This window comes from Saccostrea echinata, unplaced genomic scaffold (assembly GCF_033153115.1).
Source record: "Saccostrea echinata isolate AGI-Se365-2 ecotype Australia unplaced genomic scaffold, CSIRO_AGI_Sech_v1 ptg000037l, whole genome shotgun sequence".
Taxonomy (NCBI): domain Eukaryota; kingdom Metazoa; phylum Mollusca; class Bivalvia; order Ostreida; family Ostreidae; genus Saccostrea; species Saccostrea echinata.
This window is the reverse complement of record NW_026889786.1, coordinates 1,633,075-1,653,394: the sequence shown is the minus strand read 5'-3', so window position 1 is coordinate 1,653,394 and position 20,320 is coordinate 1,633,075. Positions and strand designations below refer to the sequence as shown.

General features: G+C 35.1%; 4 protein-coding genes across 4 annotated transcripts; 1 reads left to right on the top strand and 3 right to left on the bottom strand.

Moving 5' to 3' along the window:
* Window positions 1-181: 181 nt before the first annotated feature.
* LOC133200244 (neurocalcin homolog) lies at window positions 182-2,469 on the bottom strand. The gene is made up of 2 exons (XM_061336059.1): window positions 2,084-2,469; window positions 182-370 (listed from the first exon to the last, which is right to left on the bottom strand). The coding sequence occupies exons 1-2, from the start codon at window positions 2,459-2,461 to the stop codon at window positions 182-184; spliced, it is 567 nt and encodes a 188-aa protein (XP_061192043.1). The 5' UTR covers window positions 2,462-2,469.
* Window positions 2,470-5,363: 2,894 nt separating this feature from the next.
* Window positions 5,364-8,008, bottom strand: LOC133200087 (uncharacterized). Its single transcript, XM_061335823.1, has 2 exons — window positions 7,902-8,008; window positions 5,364-5,673 (listed from the first exon to the last, which is right to left on the bottom strand). The coding sequence occupies exons 1-2, from the start codon at window positions 8,006-8,008 to the stop codon at window positions 5,364-5,366; spliced, it is 417 nt and encodes a 138-aa protein (XP_061191807.1).
* A 3,834-nt stretch (window positions 8,009-11,842) lies between these two features.
* Window positions 11,843-13,905, top strand: LOC133200086 (uncharacterized). The gene is made up of 3 exons (XM_061335822.1): window positions 11,843-11,906; window positions 13,021-13,419; window positions 13,607-13,905. The coding sequence occupies exons 1-3, from the start codon at window positions 11,843-11,845 to the stop codon at window positions 13,903-13,905; spliced, it is 762 nt and encodes a 253-aa protein (XP_061191806.1).
* Window positions 13,906-18,652: 4,747 nt separating this feature from the next.
* Window positions 18,653-20,320, bottom strand: LOC133200085 (uncharacterized). The gene has a single exon (XM_061335821.1). The coding sequence runs from the start codon at window positions 20,318-20,320 to the stop codon at window positions 18,653-18,655; it is 1,668 nt and encodes a 555-aa protein (XP_061191805.1).

Below are 20,320 nucleotides of genomic sequence, written 5' to 3'. Positions count from 1 at the left end.
CATAAACCCATTGAGAAGCTAATCAAACTTAAGAATACATGCAATTCCGATACTGTACGTGTGGAAATTCTTCATTGCAAAAACACTCAAGAATATACTTTGTATTTGTTGTCATGTCCACGCCAACATATTGTTTGAAGGGTACAATTCATTATGTGGATAACCGTATTCACGTCAGCCCTTAGATATCGTGATCTAGCTCAAGCACAGTTACCAAACTTATGTCTTTAGAAGCAGATTCTAAAAATTCGTCGAGGGATATTTGTTCGTCGTGATTTTTATCCATTTGCTGGAAAACTTGCTCTATCTTCTGTTGGATAGATTGTTCATTTCCAGTGTCTGTCATGGTACCAGCAATTCTGTGTATTGCCTATAATATGAAGCGCTTATTTATTCATGTATTTACATTTCAAAGCTATCTTCATCACAAACTGCAAATTTTCCTATCCAGCGTTACTCTGAAGTTCTGTTGCACCATAAAATGCAGATATATATATATATATATATATATATATATATATATATATATATATATATATATATATATATATATATATATATATATATATTCTTAACAATAAACTGACTTATGACAACGTGAATTAATTAATAATCACATTGCCAAAGACGTATTTTAAAGGCAAGCTATAGACAAAAGAAAGAGAGAACGAAAAAAAAGTGTCTGGAAGGCCAAACGTGTCAAAATTTATGCTGTATAGAGGGAAGAACCCAAATGTTAATTTTGCTTATTAAATTTTTTCTTATAAATGGGTAATCTCCAAGAGGCCCATGGGCCACAACGCTCATCTGAGTCACTTGGCCTTCCTGCTCTTGAGAAGAAAATTGTTAAAGCTTTTTCTTATTTATTCTCATGTAAAACTCGGATCTCCTATTGTTACCCCAAACTTGCCCAGAGGCAATGACTTGAACTTACAAAATCTTCAGAGTATTTATGAAGAGTTTATATATTCCTGTTAAACCTTAATCCCCTTTAGTGGGCCCCACTCTAGCTCCAAAACTTGAATCTACTCTACATGGGGAAGGTTGTGACTAAAATTTAAGGAGATTTTTAACATATTCCAAAGTTGAAGATATGCCTAAATATAATTTAGACTCCCCTTCAAATATTGACCTCACCCTAGCCCCAGGGGCCACGGTAAGAACAAACTTGAATCTACACAACATGGACAGGAAATACTAACTTATCAATAAGACTAAATGTGGACCTACTGTTCCTGAGAACAAGATTTTAAAGGATTTTTCCGTATATATTCCCATGTTAAATTTTCACCCTCAATGGTAACCCCACTCTAGTCCCAGGGACAATGATTTGAGTATATTTTGAATCTATATTACAGTGGATAATGGCATATTATCTTGGAAAGTACAATTTTATAGCATTTCCCCACGTATTCCTTTATCAAACTTTTTGGCTATCTTAGTCTGGTGGACAATAATTTGAAAGAAAGAAAAAAATATTAAATCTTCACTCGATAAGGTTGAATTCAGTACTAGTGGTTCTTGGGGAAAAAAAAAATAATTTTCTCCACTTGAAAAGAGATTGTGGATCTTCACTTGAAGAAACTTCAATCCATACCACCAAATGATGCTTTGTGCCAAGATTTCTTCATTAGCCATATGATTCTGGAGAAGATTTAGAAAAATGAACAGAAAGGCAGAAAGAAAATTTTTGATCAAGCAGATGAGTTCACATGGACCTTTCAACTAAAACCTGTGCATATTTAATTAAGTTTGTCATTCATTGCATTGCAGGCTTTCCATGACAACTGATATGAATTTGCCCTCCTTGTAAGAACCTATTGCGGAATACATTTTTTTTTTTTTTTTTTTTTTTTTTTTTTTTTTTTTTTTTTTTGTTGCAAAAATGACATTTGCTATAAAATTTGAATAATTACCGGACTAACTGTACCAAGAATGTTTTATTTAATCAAACTATCAATATTTTTACATCTTTAAAATTTAAGCGAAAATACAATCTGAATCATCTACTCTTACTTTTATATTGTTTACAACAAATTTTAGTGATAATTCTTTTTAAGACATGTATTGTCTAAGAACTTACTGAAATAATATCCTTCATTTCACTTTTGGAAATGAATCCATTTTTGTCCGCGTCGTAAATTTTGAAAGCCCACTTCAACTTCTGTTCCACTGTACCTCGGAGTGTAGCACTGAATCCGCAAATAAATTCCCGAAAATCGACGTGACCATCATCATTTACATCGAAAGCTCGAAAAACATGTCTGGCAAATTTTGAGGCATCTCCTTTCGGGAAGAACCCGATGTACATTTTTTCAAACTCGTCAAGTGTGAGGTAACCCTTAGGCCAATCTTTTATAAAGTCTTGGTACCACTGCTGTATTTCTTTTTCGGTGAAATCCGTTTGTTTTCTGAGGTCTGCTATAGTCTGTGGCTTCAGTTTGCTACTCTGCTTTCCCATGTTGTACTCAGATTATGGCAAAAGTTGTATAAAGTCGCCAATTCTGTGTTAATAGTTTCCAACTGCGGAATTTGTAAACATTCTCCTTTCGTGGAGTGGACAATTAAAAAGTAGAAAGCTTTCCATTTATAGATGTGTAGTTGGATTAGGCCAGAGGGGACTTATGTACGTAAACATTTTTTGTACGAATTTAAATCGACATAAAAAGAAGTTGACGCTTAATCAAATATATCTGGAGACTATAGAATTATAGAGTATACCCTTTGACAATCAAAACCAAGATGACGTATTACGTGTACTTTGTAAGTCCAACTTAAATCTTGCATGTACACAAGTCCTCGACAGAACACTGGGGATTCAGAGGAGAATCTTCAATGGGTATTACAAAATTCATGTGTACTTGATGTAGATTCTTCTTGAACAGTATTTACTCCAAAGAATTACAGCGTCTTTGGTCATTCTCAGCATCTTTCCCATTTCATAGATCTGTCGCACGATGGTTTAAGACTTTGCAAAGTTTGAACAATTTTTGATCATCCGGGGTCCCAGAATGGTAGAAATTTTTAACAATGGTTTAACTGTTACGTTAAGGATAAAATTGATTAATTCAATCTTATCTACATGCATAAAAATCTTTTTAGAGAAGTTTAAATTGTAAAATTATAAACATTTTTAGGGTAACACAACTATATTGTTCTACTTTAAACTCACGATCACCATTAGAAATATTCCATCGTACCAAGTCCTTTCTGCGACTTTCTTGTCCCATAGCTAGGGAACTAATTCAGGAATTCAAATTTGTTTTTAGCATGAATTAGTAAGGCATGATATCTTCCATTGAAATCTGCTTAATCTCTTCCTGCCGAATTACAAGAAAAATATTTCACAAGTCCAAGAGTTTTGCGTTCTCAGTCATTAATTATTAAAAATACCAGAGTAACACTACTGTAGATCACAATGTTCTTGCAAACCTTCTCGCCAGGTTGTTATTTGGTATTTATAAGTGAGACAAAATTTTCACGAATTTTTTGTTTTGTTGTACATAATCATTATAATACAAACATACGCGAATAAAAAAAAAGTGTTAGCAAGTAATTACAATGTGTTTGAGCGGATTTTGATTTTCGTCTGTTAAGGGATGCATGGACGTTTATACCATAAGACAGTTTAAAATCTATTTTGGTGCCTTTTGATTTCAAACTGTGTGGAGAAAGAGCAACACTTGCCCACATTCTGTCTGGATGCAGAGTAGCACTAGAGCAAGGACGATGTAGGTGGAGGCATGACGAAGTACTTCGAAAATAAAAATCAGACGGAGCATCAAGTCGGTACCAACAGATACATGTGTATTCCCTTTTTGTGCTGCCGTGGTAGATACATGATAGTTTCGGGTAGAAACTCGTACTTCCTGATGTGGTCCAGAAAACACAGTAGTCAGACTTAGTTTTTTGTTTTGCAGAAGAGAGGATCCTCATCATAGAGTTAACAGTGCCGTGGGAAGAAGGTTACGACATAGCCCATGGGAGGAAGACTGGGGACTATAGAAACAATGTAACCAGAGAGGATGGAGGACATGGCTATTCCCCATAGAATTTGGATGTCGTGGATTTCCTGCGCAATCTGTATGAAGAATGACTGAAGCCTCTAGAATCGCTGGCAGACATAGAAAAAAAGAGTTGTCAAGGTGAGGAGGGAAAGAATACACCGTCCTGGATTTAGCACTTCAGAGACACCAAGGAGTAGAAGTCGTGTGACACGCAGTGAGAAGATCGTCGCTATGGACCCTCTAACTGTAGGGTGTCATGGTTTTTTCACTTTTTTTGACAGGGTCGAAACATCCAGTGACAGTTGGAAACCATCTGATGCTGTCAGTGGCAGATTTACCATCGAGCAGTAATCCAGATAGCGGCAACAGATTCCAGACCCCGAGATCATAAAACATCTTAAGATTAAATCAAAACCTTTATCCTGTACTGAACTAAGAAAGTAAGTTGACAAAATCTGACTTTAGTTTAAGACTGTTTCATAAACCTAGGACCAGATTAGGGGCTTCATAACAGAAGCAGATAACCTGACCAGTAAGCAGAACTCGTACCATTATCTGTAATTTATCAAGGCAAGGTATTCAATTCGAGTTTTATGCATTTACACGTTTTAAACATATCACAGACTTTTTATCCCAATAGTATATTAAAACACTTTGACTATAGTCCCTTTTTATGTTTCTGTCCGTCTTTCTCAAAAAAAGAAGAAAAGACCCGGGACTTATTAGCTCACCTGAGCCGAAGGCTCAAATGAACTTTTCTGATCAAAATTTGTCTGTCGTTGTTGTCGTAAACTATTACAATTTCATCTTCTCCAAAACTACTGAGCCAATTTCAACCAAACTTGGCACAGAGTATCCTTGGGTAAAGGGTATTAAAGTTTGTTCAAATGAAGGCCACATCCTCCTCCAAGGGGAGATAATTAAGAAAAAATAAACTTAGGGTGGGGTCATTTAAAGAACCACTGGGCCAGAAAAGATGAAACTTAAGCGAAACCTTCCCGACATAGTGTAGATTCAAGTTCCTTCATATCATGACCCCTGGGGGTAGTGTGGGGCCACAATTGGGAATCAAAGTTTTACATAGGAAAACAGGGAAAATCTTTAAATATCTTTATTTCACTTTTTAACACAAAAAGATGATACATACATAGTTCTGTAAGCTTCTTTTTTTATTTAGCTTTCACTACTTGATCAGTAATGTGATATTTGTACAATTTAGACTAACAGTGGAATGTTATCTTAACTGAAGCTTTTTCCCCTAAGAAAGAAAAAAAAGAATACAAAAATAATGATTCCATAATCAAAGCACTTATTTTAAATGTTCAGTAAGTGAATTCTGTTTAAAATTAAGAGCATCTACTTTAAGAACTTGATGATCTTCACTTTTCCAGCCTGCTCAGCCACCCAGAGGTGGTTGTCACTACATTCAATGCTAATTCCACCGGGACGAACAAGACCACACTTCAGCACAGTAATAGGGACGCCATCGGAGTCTAAAATGTGAATACAGTTGTTGTTTGTGTCTGACACCGAAATGTGATTATGACTGTCCGTTGCGATATAACGTGGTGCAAAGCTCTCCGAAAGTTTTGGGTTTGTTTTCAGCAATATTTTGACTTGAGAGACCCTCCCTGATTTAATATGATCACTGCTGCACCATTCCAGTCTACAATGCAGACAGTAGAGAATGCAAGCGTCATAAAAACAGCCGCAGAACAAATAATGTATAAAATCTCAAACATGTACATATGTATCTGGATTTTTGTTTTAATTTGTAAGTAGATAACTGACAAAGTAAGGGAAGGCGCCGCTTAAAGTCGACTGTGTTTGACATGAAAGTACATGTATTTTATAATCGTTTGATCTCGTATTATTCTGTATCTGAAGAAAATCGAAATACCTCATCTTTCTTTTAGATGATGCCTAACACTAGCTGCAGATCTGTAGGTCGCTGGTCATAAAAAAAAAATTGAGATGGGCGACTCGATCCCAATAATAATTTGCCAGAGTTTAACCATACTGCAACAAAACGTTCAGGGACCAGGCAGCCAATAAATGAATTTATTTTCTATGAAATTCAACTGATTTTTGTAATGAAAATATGAGTGTTTTCGAGTTAAGAATTTTCGAATTTATTACGAAATCTTAAAATAAAGAGTTCAAATCATTGGGTCTCAACCCAAAATTTTAACTCATAGGAAATTGTAATCTCGAAAACACCCATATTTTCATTACAAAAATCAGTTGAATTTCATAGAAACGTTTTGCCACATTAATGACATTATTGTCAAGTGATTTAAGCATTGGTTAATGAGGGGAATTCCTACTTTGAGAAAGAAAAAGGGGAAAATTTGGCTCTAGTTTGAGATTTCCCCGCGGGGAGAAATACTACTCTAGAGTACAGATTCCAGGGGGAAAGTTGACTATGGGGGAAATCCCACTCTACAACCGGTATAAATAAATGTATATCAACTTGTCGGAGGACAATACCAGGAGTACCAGGACGACAGTTAACATTAATTAAGCCTGTCAGATTTACTCAACAAACCCTCTTGAAACGCCATCTTGAAATTGATATATATCTCGTGTGCAGTACTGTTAAAGAGGAGATCTATATTGAACCAAGTTGAATGCTTTTGAAAGGTACTTATTAACTACTACTGAAATACTTACCTATATATGCCAATACTAATCAGCGTGTTTTCTTCTCACTTTTTTACTCAGTGTGTCATTGTAACTATGAAAACACCTGCCTTGTGACTTTGGTCACTTCCTGTTTAAATAAGCATGGGACTTCATTTTTGTTCAACAGCAACGTGTTTGAATGGCTATGCGCAGTAATAAAAGGCGGGACCAATGGAAGGTCAATATTAAGGTTCAGTGATAGACCATTTTAAGCCAGTCTCAGGGAGTGCACGAAACACTCTACCTATATATTTGTTTATTTTTATATGTAACGATTTTCTTTGACCGAACTCAGTAGAGACCCGATATATATAAATTAATGCAGATAGTTATCTGATATTACAAGAAATACATTCATCAAAATCAGACTGTTTAAAAATTATTCACAATGTATACTGATATTTTCTCGGAATATTAACCTAGCTGTAAACTTGGTAGTATTTCTCTTACATCGATGTACTGAACACACGTATGTACATATCGTAACTCTTACCATTTGCAGTGCGTTCCAATATCTATATATTTTTTTTAGTAAACTTAAAATTCATATCTTATTCCTAGTACACACAAAACTTCATGAAAATGAAATCATGTCCGCGTTTTCTGAAACATTGTTACCACTGGTACCCTAATTTTCATCTCATTCCATTATATTAGATGAACTTACTCCATCAGTTCCACCACTAACTTCATCTATATACATGTATGAGTCTGCACTAATCTAACTACAGAGTGTAGCTTCACTACCTTCGGATATGAAAACCATTTCCTTACTGACGGAATGAGTCCCACTCGGCTAAGAGGGACACTTGCAGTTTTTGTTGTTACTGACCTAACCACTATAGTTTAACTTTCTTGGAGGAAATAATCTGATTCATTCAGATCTGATGAATCATGCTCCTGATTTAATTACACGGGTTGACTGTTGTTTTCAAGGACAGTTTTCATCCTCCCCGGAGCTGGAATAGGTTTGGGTGTTTGGATATGTTCACTGGGAGCAGAAGATTTCTTACAAGAGTGCACTGCCTCCCTTCACCATTTTCTTTCTTCACAACAAAGACAGGAATTTCAGTATTCAGCTGAGAAACTACAATATAAGAGCCTTCTCACCATCCATTGGAAAGTTTATTTCCATCAAACACCAAGATCTATGTATTATGTAGGCATACTTTGGTGTCTCCTACTTTGATGGTGGTTTTTCGTACTTACTGGTCACAGTGCTCCCATTGCTTCTCGCTGGCTTTCTTTGTAGCTTTTGAAGCCAACTTATGTGCTTTCTCAAGCCTTTTCTGTAGATCTGTGACATAGCTAGACATTTGTTGCTTCTTGGCAGTGGTGCAGTTGTTTAGTTCAAATGCTGTGTCTATCTACAGGTAACCTGAGTTGTCCAAACAGGAAATAAGGAGTGGTATCCTGTCTTAATGAATGGTATACATGTATCACCGTGTGAAATTGACTGTTTTATTCATAATTCATTTTGGACTCTAAATGTTATATTTAATTTTTGTTTTAATGTGATATTTAATATTCTGAAATTATTTGGTTTTAAAATTTGCATTTTACAAATCTTTCTCATGTTAAGTTATTAAGTGTTCATATAATTACTGAGTGACACTTGTCACAGGGGCAAAGTGTTAATGCCCAAGGACCTTTTAATCCCTTATACAAACATTATTTAATTATCGGCGTTCTTTATGTCCATGCCATCAAAGCATTTCATTTATTGTTACCTGTATCACTTTTACTCATTGTCAACACCTGGCAGAGTGATAATGCCCAAGGACCTTTCAATCCCTTATACAAACATTATGTAATTATTTATTATAATTATCGGTGTTCTTTATGTCCATGTCATCAAAGCATTTCATTTATTGTTACCTGTATCACTTTTACTCATTGTCAGCACCTGTCATTTTTAACTCATTGTTCAATTCCTCTTAAATACAATTGTCAAATTTTACTTGTCAGTTCGGAGGCCGGGTGTACTACCGGCCACGTCCGACTCGTTCCCCATCATGTTTTAACTATTTCTACTTTTAACAGTTTGGAGGCTATGGCCATATCCAACTGGTTACTATTTATTGTTGTTCCATGTTAATCATTTCCATCGTTGGGACTTGTTAATAAATTCGGAAACCAATTCCTCGTTACTTTGGACTTTTATATGTGCCCTAGGAATACGGCTTTACTACTTCCGGCCCATAGCGCCATTCATTTCCCTGCCAACATTCCCTCTTGCCCGATCAACAACACATCTTTTAGACCCAAACTACGCGGTCATACATGCATCTTTGGTCCATGCAACATATCTGCCTTTGTTTTGTTATGTTCCCAAAATCCGGAATAATGTCTGTTTAAACCTCTCAGTGAGACCATTACCAATAGGATGATACTGGTGTTACATTAAAGTTTTAGAATTCATAGAATTTAAAACTAACTATTGTTATAGTTAGTTTTAAATTCTATGAATTCTAAAACTTTAATGTAACATTTGCATCGGAATTGAACTCTTGACCAATCAGGAAGCTTGTTACAAAAATTACTACAGGTAAGTCGGCAATTTCTTTTGATAAGCTTAACACTGATTACTTACATTATCAAAGAGCCGAAAGGGGATGAAGTCAATTAGCTAAATTTCCGTTTTGAGTTTTTAACAATAGGAAGATTAGGTGAAGCCGAAACAAAATAAATAAGATTCTAAATCGTACAATTAATTTAATACCTGTGACATAGCAGTGTGTCAAGCCAATCTCGCAAAGAATTTGCCAACAAAAAGGCCGAAATAAAAAAGAATTTTACAGTTTATTTAGTAGATAAAATAATTGTTTCGCAATCTGTCATGAGTAAATTGATTTCCGAAAGGTGACAGATTGCTTAAATTCCGCATTTACTGGATTCAAGAAAGCGTATATTTTTTGTGATACAGAAAAAAAAATAATTGATATTATTTTCAGAAAACATAATGAAATTAAACAAAATTGAAATTAAGAAAAAAGGAATTATCTTCATAAAAATTAAAACAAATTTAAAATGTCAAATTGTAATGAATTAAAATTCATATAATATAACCTGTTACATTAAAGTTTAAGAATTCATAGAATTTAAAACTAACTATAACAATCTGATTGTCACATAGTAAATTTTACAAAATTAATTTACAATCTAACAAAATTTGATTTCATAAAAAGAATGATTTTTAATGCTTCATATACTTAAAATTATTTATCTAACAATTAAAATGTTTAGACAGTAAAAAGGAAATTGCCACTCAATACTTATTTAAGGAATTAGTGTCAATCCTCTGCCTTAAAGAGTGTCCGACTCGTATGTGTGAAAATTGCGTAAATGTGTTAATTGAAGTTTGAGTGAATGCCATGTGTTGTGTGAGAGAATCAGTGTTAGAACCGCCGTGGACTATCCCGGACGTGAATATTAGATGTACTGGATATTCCGTCATCAAGAAAATACAATTTTACTCTGGACTATTCCGAGTTACCAAAACGTTTGTGTGTGTGTCCGTGTGTGAGCATTTCAAATCGTCTTTGTTTTATGTAACTTTACTCGATTTATTTTCGGATATACAAACTTCTACATTTATATTTCGTAAATTATCTTTTAATAAATTTCATCACAAGTTCACTTGTGTTAATTGGTGGAGAATCCGGGTAATTTACCCGGGGGTATTGCATTTCCTGTGCAATACCTAGATCCTGGTACCAAGACTCTTACCAAAGCAGTTAATTTCCCCAAAATCGCGTAAAAATGTCAAATTCAATGTGTTATCGTTGTGGAGAGTTATTCTACAAAGGACATCTTATCAAGTGTAAGGCGATGAATCGACAGTGCTTAAAATGTCAACAATTTGGCCATCTTTTCAAACAATGTAGGAACTCTGAAACAAAGCAAGTGACCATTCTTGTCGTGAAAAAGAAGTCCGTCCACAAGAAAGAACGAGACCAAAAACGCTGGAACGAATTTAAGTTTAGACGCGTGTCTGCCATGGAATTGCCATTTTACAGCATTGAGTCTCAGGCTGAGTTTATATTTGCAATCAATTCTCTGTTTCCAACGTTTTCAGCTGAACAAAGCCGTAAAAGGGCGTCATTAACTGATAAGATACGGATTTTAAAGAAAACAATTGTGAGCCAGGAAGAAAAACTTTCATCTTTAGAGTGTAAACTCTCGGCCGCGTGGAAAAAGAACAAAGACGAGAAGGAAAGGAAAAAAGTACATGTTGAGGACTTGGAAGGCAAACTCACAGACGCGCGCACGAAGAACAAAGCCCTTGAAAAGAGAATCGGAAGAATGGAGACCGACATTTATGAACTCAAAGAATCCCTTCATTCAGTGGCTGATCGGCTCGTTGCAAAGGAGCGACAACTATGCTTTATTAAGTTAGCGCCACCGTCACCCTGTGTTCCAGTTCCAATGCAGAAGAAAAGTGTCGGGATCAACACGGACACTTGTAACGCTAGGGACGTCAGCGACGCCTCCACACAAATGCCAGCTATGGAAGCGCACAGAACAGGAAAAGTTTGGTACCCGCCAGGTCATCCTAACCGCCTAGAAGCTAAACAGTTCTCGAGGAAAAAGAGACCGAAACATAATAAAGAACAACAGAATGCTGCATCCCCTAACTACTCCGTATCACCATATCCTGTAGTGCGGACGTATCAACCTTCACAACAACAGCGCTTTTCATCCTGTCCCCGACAGTCTTCAGTACCGACAGCAAATTATGTTCCCTTTTATGGATTGTGACTTTGAGCTCCGGACTGTCAGAGAGTTTTTACAAATTGTTTAAAAATTCAATATATATATACCCTTGTCATATTTATATTATTCAATAATTTGAGAATTTGTAGACTCTGGGACAGAGTCTCACTGGGAGAGGGGAAGGATTGTCACATAGTAAATTTTACAAAATTAATTTACAATCTAACAAAATTTGATTTCATAAAAAGAATGATTTTTAATGCTTCATATACTTAAAATTATTTATCTAACAATTAAAATGTTTAGGCAGTAAAAAGGAAATTGCCACTCAATACTTATTTAAGGAATTAGTGTCAATCCTCTGCCTTAAAGAGTGTCCGACTCGTATGTGTGAAAATTGCGTAAATGTGTTAATTGAAGTTTGAGTGAATGCCATGTGTTGTGTGAGAGAATCAGTGTTAGAACCGCCGTGGACTATCCCGGACGTGAATATTAGATGTACTGGATATTCCGTCATCAAGAAAATACAATTTTACTCTGGACTATTCCGAGTTACCAAAACGTTTGTGTGTGTGTCCGTGTGTGAGCATTTCAAATCGTCTTTGTTTTATGTAACTTTACTCGATTTATTTTCGGATATACAAACTTCTACATTTATATTTCGTAAATTATCTTTTAATAAATTTCATCACAAGTTCACTTGTGTTACTGGTATGGTATTGTTCATGATCGTTCTTTCCCAGCTGTGAAGGCAGGGTTCCTTAATGAGAGTAGATTAGAAATTAGTTGTTTGATCTGAATGCTATCGTTCTGGAAGGCCATAATGAAGAACAAAGTTGTTATTACAATTTTCCTTATGATTTAACGATCATATTTCGGGGAAAACAGATTTTCAAATTTTTGAAAACAAAGTGAACATGCAAATCTCAGGTTTGGTTTTATATTTGATAATATTCCGTGACAATTTTCATCGCATGCTAAAAAAGTTACATATGTTACGTTCAATCATGCACAGTTTATTTATATATATACGTGTGTTTCATATTTAGGCAAATAAACTTTTTATTATCTTCTTTAAAAGGTAAAGGTTTTTTTTGTATATGGCAAATTTTAAACATTTTTTCCCTAAATGATTACAGATTTTACTAACACTCCTTAAGCTTATTACCCGTTATACAAATCAATTGTTACGCTGTTTATTCAACTTTATAGAAACAAAGATGATACATATCCGAAGTGTATGTATTTTATTTCTGTTTTCGTGGATCAGAAACACGAAAACTTCAGGTAAGGCTATCTTTAAGAATTGTTTTTGCCCTCTTCCGACCGACTGGCTAAAAAATGGCCCCCCTCAAAACTTTTTATAGCCTCCAGGAAACGGTATTTTCCCCTGAATATTCTCATCCCGTAAACATGTATATTGGAAGTTTTCTGGGGAAAATGTTTTTCCCATCTACCTACCGACCATATTTTTTACTTCGAGTCGGGAGAGAGCAAACAAACATTATTTTAAAGATGACCTAAATTCTAAATCTTTTGTTGTTTTAGATTGTAATTACATGTAATTTTTAAAGATCATGTCGTAATAATACGCACATTCTTTCATATTTAGACCAGACTTTTGCTCTCTGTGACGGTCAAAGGGGTTTAATCGGCTGTGAAAATGGAACCAAGATTCAGATCTTATCAGCCATTTACGGTCGAACAGACGAAAATGTGTGTCCTACTGGTAAAATAAAAACACGTACCTGTCGTTCAAAGATGTCTGAAATCAAGACAAAATGGAACTGCAATGGGTACAGGATGTGTCACCTTCATGCTGCTGATCAGTATTTTGGAGACCCCTGCCCCAATAATTCTAAATATCTTGAGGTCAAATACCGCTGTATCAAGGATCCCAACAACAATTCAAAAGGTACTCAATATGCTCCTTCCCAAACCATTAGCAAATCCAGAAATTTTTACCAATTTAGGGGGAGGGAGTCAACACCCACTCTAAAAAAAATATTATTTTGTCAAGAAATTACAACGTTTCAAATTTATTTACCAATGTCGAAAAAATGGAGGGGGTGGGAAAAGCCGTTTTCCTTCCTACATGTATATTTGACTCACCCTACCAACTTACGAAGGGTACATTTTTCCTTGGGAAGTCCAAATTTTGTTTACTTACTTTATATATTTTCAAAAATATGTGTACCTTAACCACGGAAATGCGTACAATCAGCACACTGGAGTCTTCACAGCGCCATCTGACGGACTGTACGTGTTTACTTGGTCAAGTGTTGTGGCACCGAAAAAGCTTTTTGACTCAGAAATCCTTGTCAATGGACAAAGAAACGGACTCGGAAATTGTAACAATGTATTAAGTCAAGGATATGAAAATTGTTCAAATACAGTTCCACTGCTTTTGAAAGTCGGAGACAAAGTCAACATTCGTACGACAAGTGCAGACTATCTGCATGGAATTTGGACAAGTTTTAAGGGATGGAAAGTATAGAATAATACAAGAAATAAAATAAAGCAGATTGTAGGTAGTTACACTTTTTTCAACAAAAAAGAAGGAAAAATGTATTCCATTCCTCATAGAAAACCTTTTAGAAATGCAATCACTCAATAAATGACCTCTTGTCTCTATTGAACGTGGACAGAAACCAGTTTTTATCGTTGCTTTATCGAGTATCTTAAAGCTCATTCGGGTCAAATTAAATTTATTTCATTTTCGCTTCTCTCTTCTCTAAAAATAAGAGAAAAATCGCCTTGGCGGATGCATGTGCTCTATACATACATGTACTAGCATACCCTTAACCTTTTAATTGTTCAGCATCTTTTATGTTAGTTATAAATCTATTTTAAGTTTTGACTAGTAAGCATGTGTAACACGCAAGGAGAAAATGTATGACTGGACCGGGAATCGAGCCCGGAACCCCTGCATCACGAGTCAGGTGCTCATCCGACTGAGCTACCAAGGCCGATATCCACGGCCCAAACCATTACATTCCTCCCTCCTTAAATTGTCTTCGCCCCAGAAGACATAACCCAAGTTCTCAGGACTTTCACCTGCAAGTCCAGGGTGGTCAAAAGCACCAAATCTGTAACAGGAAAGGAGAAAATGTATGGCTAGACGGGAATCGAACCCGGGATCTCTGCATCACTAGTCAGGTGCTCTATCGACTGAGCTACCCAGGTCAATATCCATGGCCCAAACCATTACACATGCATACAAATTGAATCAAAGTACTCATTCATTCGAAATGATGTCTTCGTCATATGGTTTGATTTGATTGTGTTGATTTAACGTCTGAGCATAAAGAGACGACACAAGCTTACATGACGTGCCAGAGACCTATACTTTCGATATGCAGGGATGATTTTTGTTTTTAAAACCCGATAAAGGATGTATTCTGCTGAGATAACTTGCATTAAACTTTTTAATTTTGGCATTTTAATTCTATGTATTCATTATTTGAAACAAAATACGAAGTAGAAAAAATATGAGTTAGTGAGCATATTTTTGAGATACGAGACATTGAAAATATGGCGGGAAACCAGACTTATTGGGATTTTTCATAAATAATGAATAGAAAATTTCTTTCTCTGAAAACTTATGATGTGGAATGAAACTTTTCTTGATATTTTTTAGAAGACTGTCAAATCTACAAACAATCAAAATGCAAATAGAAAATTAGGGGGTTAATGCCCCCCCCCCCCCCAATAAATAAATAAAATAAATGATATTTTGATGTATAAAACAAGAGGTATTCCGCAAAAATGACTGACACCTCTGCATTGTCCGCAGAATGCATCCTTAAAATATTTCTCTTTTCCGATTTTATTTCTGCTTATGCGCACGCCCTGTTTTTGAACTCTTACATGTATGTAGCTAGAGTGGTCGAGGTGACCAAACGGTATTTTCATTGATTTAATTTCCATCTTTCCTATCAGATTTGAAGTTTTATTATTTTTTTTTTAATTATCAAATTCATCATGACTTGAGATAAGAAGAAAAATACATTTTCGTGTTCATTTTTGTTCAATATTTGTTGTGGTGACATATTTTTGACATCGAACGTGTTTCTGATACCACTGTCGCCTTTACCCATAGAAATTTGGGATTTGATTGTGTCCTCGACTTGGCTAGCGAAGATGGTGTAAAGGCTTGAAGTTTGTGGTTTTCATATGCCAAATAACATGTACATAACTGTACAAAAATTATTCCACATCTATTTACCCAAGGAGCTTAGAATTTGTAATAGAATATTGTTAAGGAAAATACTTTCTAACGGAGAGATATTTTTAATTCATAGATCGGATTATTACTTGCAGGAATAAAAAGGATAATTGATTTTGTCTTGTAATTATCTCAGGATACATATATCTTGTTTTTGGGTTAACTCTAGCAACTCAAAAATTCTGCTTCTCTTGGAACAGGAACATATTTAGAACGAAAAACAGAATTATCTTCCGGATACAGAAAAAAATACATATGGTATAATACTTTTTTCATCTTATCATTACAGTATTTAAGTAGTGTGTCATTTTTTTTTCTTTGAAATTTATAAAAATAATGCTTCCAAATGCATCTAAATCGACCAAAATGGTAATCATTTATGTAAATAAGTCTACATGTAGTTTAGGGAAAGGATACTACCTCTATACAATCCCCCGTACACCCTTTCCAGAAACCCAGGAACGGGCCCAAAGACCTCATCACACTCGGCACACCTTGGCCGATTCGTACATGTACCTCATCTACATGTAATTTGATAATTTAATAGTTTGATGAAAGGCGGAAATCATCCGGTTTGCCGAATGGACCTCAATATGATTTATCCCCGGAATGGATGTAAAGGGTGTAAACAAGATAATTATGAGTATTAATAAGCCAAAAAGAAAAAATCATACATATATCAATATTTTGACATATTTATCATGATGTGTATTGATACGTATAACTTTCCAATTTTGTTCTATAAAAAAGTCTTTGAAACATAAATTTTCAAAAATTTCATTTTATTATCGACAGGTGTAAAAGTATTCTGCAATCTACTCGTATAAATACAGAATAAGAATACAGAAAAAGAAACGAATTACATTTTGTAAAGCAAGAAATGACATAGATCCTCGTATAAAAAAAAGGTATTTCAGATCATCGACAATCGACTTCAAGCGAAAAGCATTACCATATCTCGTTACACCTCCTGTTAACAGGCCCGTAGCAAAAGTAGGGGGGGGGGGGCTTCTTCACAAAAAATCTGACAAGCACGAAAAAAACCCTATACTGATCAAAAAAGTGCGGGGCCAACTGGTATAAAACACGCTTGAGGAATTTGAAATGAGCTGGTCGATTAATATTTTTAATTCTTTCATTCTTGAAATTGAAATGGCAGAAATTTGACAATATTGATAAAATATTTTTGAAAATTTTAAAGTAACCTATTCTAAATTTGCAAAAATATAATTTTCTGTTTTTTCTTTTTTTATAAGTTTCTAATATGAAATGAGCTGAAAAATATGTTCAAAGTCTTATCTTTCATGACTTACAGGTTTGGTTTAAAGATTCAAATCTGAATCCTGATGAAAGTATGTACGAAACAGGTCTCCGAAACACTCTTTGCTCAAATTTATGAGCATAATAAAAAAAAGTATGCAAACGCACGCAACAGGTAAACTGCATTCGTATCCCAAGGAGTACGAAAATAAGATTATTATCCAGATCGATGAGACACGTTGCAACACATATAAAAAAGGGGGTAAGGAAAAAAAACTTAAATATTTTTTAAAATAAATACAAAACCTCGAAACTGCCCTACATCGAAAAACCTTTTCATTGAGAAAGTTAGGGGGAGGGGGTCGATTCTCGGTTTCGTTTCCCATCCTTTTTTAAATGAATTATTTGAAATAATTCTTTAATGATAATATATATAAAATCATGAGTAAAATATTTTTAAAAATTGCTTTAAAGTCTTAATTGTTTTCACTATGTTTCAATTTCATTTTCATTTCTCATTAGAAAATCATTAATTTATGATTGTATAAAAAGAGTTTACAATAGCATGGCCGTAGGAACCGGGGGGGGGGCACGGGGGGCCGTGCCCCCCCCCATAATTTTGCCGATATACAGAATACTATAGAAAATTTAGCTACTATATACCCCCCTCAATAATAACGTCTGATGACCTTTTTTTTTTTAGTGCCCCCCCCCCCCCCAAGCTGAAAATCTGAAAATGTATGGTTGTGCCCCTCCCCCCCCAACTGAAATTGCTTCCTACGGGCCTGAATAGGTAAGTTATGTACTCCCTACCTGGGAGTGTGTAAGACATGAACGCAAATCGTTATGATTTTCCTGATAATAATTAAAAGTACTGAAATCAGTTTTAACTCATTTCATTTCTCATTAAATACACTAGAAAAAAAATAATGTCACTATAATGTCAATAATCAATGAAAATAATAAGCTGTGATATGTTTTTGACATATTTTGTATTAACCAAAACAAAACAAAACAAAGCAAAAAACTTACAGACATCCTATATATTGGTCATCCGAGAGCATACATTATGTCAACTACATGCAATATGCTAGTCCGTTATTAAATATAAAGTAACTTTTGATCCAATAACAGTAGAATCGCATCAGGGTATATATCGTTACAATATAGCGGAATACTAGTAGGCTATAGTTGTATGAAACAAGTCGTACATAGATGAAACTGTTGCGTTTTTAAGAGTTCCTGTCAGCTTTAAATATCATGGAAAAGGAGAGATTTGTTTAACAATATGGGAAACTTGCTGTAACATGGTGCGTTTTTTTTTCTACCAAATGTTTTATGGCTTGAATAAATTATATTTCACACATTTATATGTGGTTCTGTTTGGTGATTGTTGAGCACCCAACCTCCTTAATTATGTCCTCTAGCCATCTTTATCGTATTTTATAAAGTAATAATGCTAAAACGTTATTTTCAATTTTCAATTCCCTTTATTTTTTAAACACAAAAATATAATACACTGATACATTATTCTTGAAACTTTTTAAAAAATGTTTATCTTTCAGTTCTTGATCAGTAGTGTGATTAATTTATACATTTTACATTTTCTCGTATTTTCAAATATCATTTTAATTGACTGAGGGATTTTTTAACCTCAGGAAAGGAAAAAGAATGATTACGAAAATAATGATTCCATAATCAAAGTGCTATAATACTAGAAATCTGGTGAACAAAACCTTTTAAACTTAAGAGTTATCTACTTCAAGAACTTGATGATTTTCACTTTTCCAGCCTGCTCAGCAACCCAGAGGTGGTTGTCACTATCAATGCTAATTCCACAGGGACGAACAAGACCACACTTTAGTACGGTAAGAGGGACACCCTCAGAGTCTAAGATGTGAATACAATTGTTTTTTGTATCTGACACCAAAATATGATTATGACTGTCCGTTGCGATATAACGTGGTGCAAAGCTCTCCGGAAGTTTCGGGTTTGTTTTGCAGCAATATTTTGTCTTGAGACACCCTTTCTGATTTAAGATGATCACTGCTGCACCATTCCAGTCTACAATGCAGATATCTCCATTTTTGTTAAGTGCAATTTGAAGGCATTTGTAAGGCCCCTCGGTTGCAAAAAGATTCTGTTTCTGTTCGTCAAATTGGAATGTATGTTTAATGATGCCACCAGAATACTGCATGACAATGAATTGTAGATTTGAAATTCTATCATTGCATAATGCGACAAATTTATCTCCTGAGGAGGATACACATATACCAGATGGTATCCAGACGCACCTAATGAGGGTCCTTAATTTTCCATCGTTTAACATCTTGACGCTTTTCTCGCTATAATCTGTGTAAAGAAGTTCCCCTGTTCTGGTAGTTGCCAAACCAAATGGAATACTCCCTTGTGCAGTCACTTTTCTAAGCACTAATCCCGTGGGGTTAATTTCTCTCAGTGTGTCATCATTTCCATTTATCCAAGCCTTCTCGTTTTTCAAACAACTGATTCGGTACAGAGGGCAGCATTCTGTATCTATGTCGGTGGTGACAGAGGGTGTTGCAAGGAAATTGTTATAAAAATGTAATTTGCTAGCCCAATCGATTTCTGTCGTGTATTTTAAAGTCGACGATTGAAGATTCCCCATTAATTTGCAGACCTCATTCATAGGTGCTGATGCCGGCTGGAACTGGGCGAATGAAATGTATAGTCTCTGGGGAATTTGTGACATTACTTCCAGCTGCGATTCAAAAGTAAATATTTGATCAGTCCTTGTTGCAATTATCTCTTCGTTTTTCTTTATGATTTCATGAATATTATCCAGAAGTTTTTGAAACTCAGACAAATTGTTCTTGAGGTTATCCAAATCTTGTTTTTCTGCAGCATCAATATTTTCAAGTTGCTTTTTGATGGCGCATTCCACAGTTCTATGTAGTTCCTCTCCATGCTTGGTTACATTTGATTTCAATTTGATGCTGTTTTTTGGCAGTTCCAAAATGTCTTTTTGTATCTGTTCAACGATATTTCTCACTTCTGGAGCTATTATGCATTTTAGAAATTCTATTTCATTGTAAATGGTTTTCTCCTTAACAGCATAAACTTCATTTATCTTGCTCAATTCGTGTTCAGAGTGAGCTTTGGATACGATGCAATCACTGCAAATGGGAAGGTTACATTGCTGACAATGAATTTCACACCTCTGATCAGAATGAATGGAACAGCATGGCTGTGGGAAAAATTTATATTTCATAGAGTACTTGATAACGTCATGGTTTTGAGTAGGCAAAGATATTACATGCTGCCCAGCACAAGTAACACATAAATTGAATTTACACGTGTTGCAGATGAGTTCAGCTTTGTTTGGACAAAGAAAACATGGAATCAAAACCTGGGCAGTGGTTACTTCATCAACCAAGTGCTCCAT